We start from the raw sequence: 3,517 nt of genomic DNA, 5'->3' as shown, positions 1-3,517 counted from the left end.
TTAAATGTGTCAAATTGGATGATAGCTTATGCATCACCAATCAAAGAGGGCCTTTTCCTGACCAAATTTGTCTTCTATTTAGTTTAGAAAACATGTTGATTCTGAATCTAGCAAATTGTTGTTGGTCATTGAAGAACCATAGTCATTAGCCACAAAGCCACTATAAAGGACATAGATACAAAAAGATTGGAGTCCCAAAGATCTAAATTTTCAAGCTTATATTGAGTTTCATAGTCTAAGCTTTTCTGTCTAATACATTGTTGGCTTTCATCATAAGCTCACTAAACAAGTGATGCTATTCTTCTCTGTATAATGTGACCCCAATTAGTTGTCATTGAAAATTAACCAATCACCTTGAAATGTGTCATTAGTCTAAGCTTTTCTGTCTAATACATTGTTGGCTTTCATCATAACCTCACTAAATAGGTGATGCTATTCTTCTCTGTATAATGTGACCCCAATTAGTTGTCATTGAAAATTAACCAATCACCCTGAAACTTGTACAACTTATCATTTTAATAATGATTAACATTTACTGGTAAAATTTAATTAATTTTTTTTTTCATGTTAAGCAACAAGAAAAACCAGTTGGACCTAACTTTTTTCCTCTTTGTTGGTGCTTGATGTTATGGGATTTTGATGTGATTGTCAATGGATAGTTGCAAATAACAAAGGGAGGGCATATACTCAAAAGAGTTAAACCAAAACTTGCTTTGGGTGAGGTAGAGCTGCCATATGAGGCATTTTCAGAGGGTTGGGGACTCTTCTAAGAGCTCATATATGGGTGAATACTGAATTCTTTATATTAAACGTAATACAAACTCATTCACTTGGCCATATATCAGATACCATTTGTTTGTTTCCATAAGAGGGCTTGTAGAAGCAGCTAGCATCATTGAATACAAAACAAAATTCTTAATAACCATGATGTAAAAATATAGCTAAAAAAGGTACCAGAGATCCTGTGCTAGCACAAATTCACAGCCACTCAATGTATGGATCGGTTGCTCACAATTTTATACATCAGGGCTAAAGGATTCTCACTAAAAGGAATTTCTCTCGGCAAACAATGCACATACAAAATGTGCGAGAAACTTTTAACCCAAAAAAAAAAAAAAAAAAATCTAACTATTTGAAACTGATTATCATTTAAATTTAATGAGAATTCATATATAGGGAATCATTGTGGACTATACTTGATCTTATAGAACGAGTCATTATAGACTTTGTGGGGCCCAACAATTTTTGGGCCAGCTCCATTTATTCGTTGGAGCCCAAAGGCCCAAGCCGAGGAAGGTTATGGCCCAGGCACAGTAATGCAAGTACAAAATAGTATTGGGATACAGCCGAGGATGATTCAGTCCTCGGCCTGTCCAAAGTCTCCTCGGAAGAAAGGGCAAAAATGGTATAGAAACAACTTGGGAAAAAATCTAAAATATCTGTGCCAATAAAAAAGGGTATGCTGGAAAGTGTAACGACCGGGAAAAGCTACCCTTACTGCCATTCAATATTCTGCACCTGACAAAACCATACTCCCCAGCTTTTTCAACCACCCCCAACCACTCCGGGTATGGGCAGATAGGACAAGTATCAGTTTTTGAATGTCGGCCCTACACGTGGACGAAGGATAAAAAACCACAGACTAGTATAAAAGGAAAAGTAAGTAATTCGTAGAAGGGGCTGGGAAAAATGGCAAAAAACCAGAGCCTCCCAGCCCGCCTCCAGGAGAAAGACTCCAGGGGCGAAGACGACTTGACCATGTATAGATATCACAAAAAACCCACCGCCTGGTGACCAAGGCCTAGCCTTTCAAACTCACGCTCTACAAATGATATTGTTTGGGTCTTTTTACGTGCGAACCCATCACTGCTACGATTCGTTACGAAATTGTGTCCTTACAGACTTTAATGGAGCTTTTGCATTATTTGATTCCAGCTCTGCTACATGTCTAACAATTCTAGAAGAAAACTTTTTACTGCTTGTTAATAAATTTATATAATCAATATGGTATGTAGTAAACTAATTGTAAAACTAATTATTTACAATTAATGTATATTTGCTCACTTTTTTAGATATCCATGGTTGAAGAACAGTCACTTACTCAAAAAAAAAGAAAAAAAGAAAAGAAAAAAAGAAAAGAAAAGAAATTGAATACTAGAACAATGTGCTTTTAGCAAAAATTACTCAGACAGGAAATATGTTAATATCTAAAGCACATACAAAATGTGCTACTAATCAACCAGAAAAGAAAAAAAAAAATCAAACAATTTAATTAGAACACTATATCAGAAGATGATAAGAAAACTTTACATACGAGACAGAGAATCTTAACATACAAAACTATAAATGTAGTTACATCAAGAATCAATGATATGGACAAAAAATGGAAGTAATTCCTATTCCTAGACTAATAATTTCTTCCAACAGTAGCCGTAGTGCTCTTGACAATCAATTAATTCAAGCTATTGGCCCTGGTTAGACCTTCCAACGTTTGTTGCATTTGCAACAAGTGACACAGGTTGTCATGGGTTCATCGGCACTCCGGGTCTGCATTTGGTAATAGGTACACTTGCGCTCGCGACACCGGCTGCACTGGAACATGTCAGTGGTGGCCTTTTCTTCCTCATCAGCATCATGCATACATCTTTTCAAGCTTTTCAACTGTATTTGAATGTTCTCTCGCTGCCTTTTTTGACTGGCCATCTCCTCGGCACTCATGGTTACAAGACTCTCAGGCTTGATCTCTCCAAGAAGCACCTTCCTCCTCAAATCTGGGTTCTTTGGGTCTTTGAGATTGAACAAGATGGATTGATAATTAGCCTTCTTGATGGGATTAGACCACCCAATCCTTTCAAACATAGCAGACTCTACTGAAACAGCCACTTGAACCGGGTCTATTGCTGGTGATATGCTCACATCATTTTTAGAAGAAACTCTAAAAAAGGCCTCTTGCAACTGTTTCCTAACCCTCTCACGGTAACCAGAGGTTTTGGTGATGGGTTTGGAATCTTGGTGATGATGATCATCAATTTTGTTTTGCAGAGGCACTTGGGTTGTTTTTGTTTTTGCCTTAGGATTTGGAATACGAACCTTGATTATCAGCCTCTTTCTGTTTGGAACCCCAGAATCCTTTTCAAAGCCACCACCTTTACTGTCGTTGATGATGGGTACCTTAGAATCTTGATGATCAAGAAAAGCCATACCCACATCTGTTTCAGGCTTGGGAAGCCGAAAATTGAGAACCTCAGTCGCTGTTGTCATTGTCACAACGTGTAGTGAGATTGTTGATGATCAGTGCTACCTTCTTCCTCTCCCAAAAACACAACCAAATAAGCTTTGCTCTCCAAATTGAAGTACAGCGTTGTAGCAACTCTTATATGTATTTAAAGATGCTTATGTTGTTGTTTCCTTGACCCTCTAGGAGTAGGAGTTCCGAGTTGGAATCGGAATCAGATTTTGGAGAAGGGCGGTGATTAAATTTGGGTTCTAGCCGTTGGGCTGTCAGTTGTTTGGTTTT

General features: G+C 37.7%; 1 protein-coding gene across 1 annotated transcript; it reads right to left on the bottom strand.

Annotated features, from left to right (window-relative positions):
- Positions 1–2,413: 2,413 nt before the first annotated feature.
- Positions 2,414–3,261, bottom strand: LOC115960577 (transcription elongation factor TFIIS-like). Its single transcript, XM_031079523.1, has one exon. It carries the CDS (start codon positions 3,259–3,261, stop codon positions 2,476–2,478), a length of 786 nt encoding a protein of 261 aa, XP_030935383.1. The 3' UTR covers positions 2,414–2,475.
- Positions 3,262–3,517: the final 256 nt, after the last annotated feature.

This window comes from Quercus lobata, chromosome 2 (genome assembly GCF_001633185.2).
Source record: "Quercus lobata isolate SW786 chromosome 2, ValleyOak3.0 Primary Assembly, whole genome shotgun sequence".
Taxonomy (NCBI): domain Eukaryota; kingdom Viridiplantae; phylum Streptophyta; class Magnoliopsida; order Fagales; family Fagaceae; genus Quercus; species Quercus lobata.
This window is presented reverse-complemented; position numbering and strand designations above follow the sequence as displayed.

Bases quoted from the DNA above. Each gene is read 5' to 3' on its own strand.
- LOC115960577 (XM_031079523.1), bottom strand. From the start codon at position 3,261: ATGACAACAGCGACTGAGGTTCTCAATTTTCGGCTTCCCAAGCCTGAA.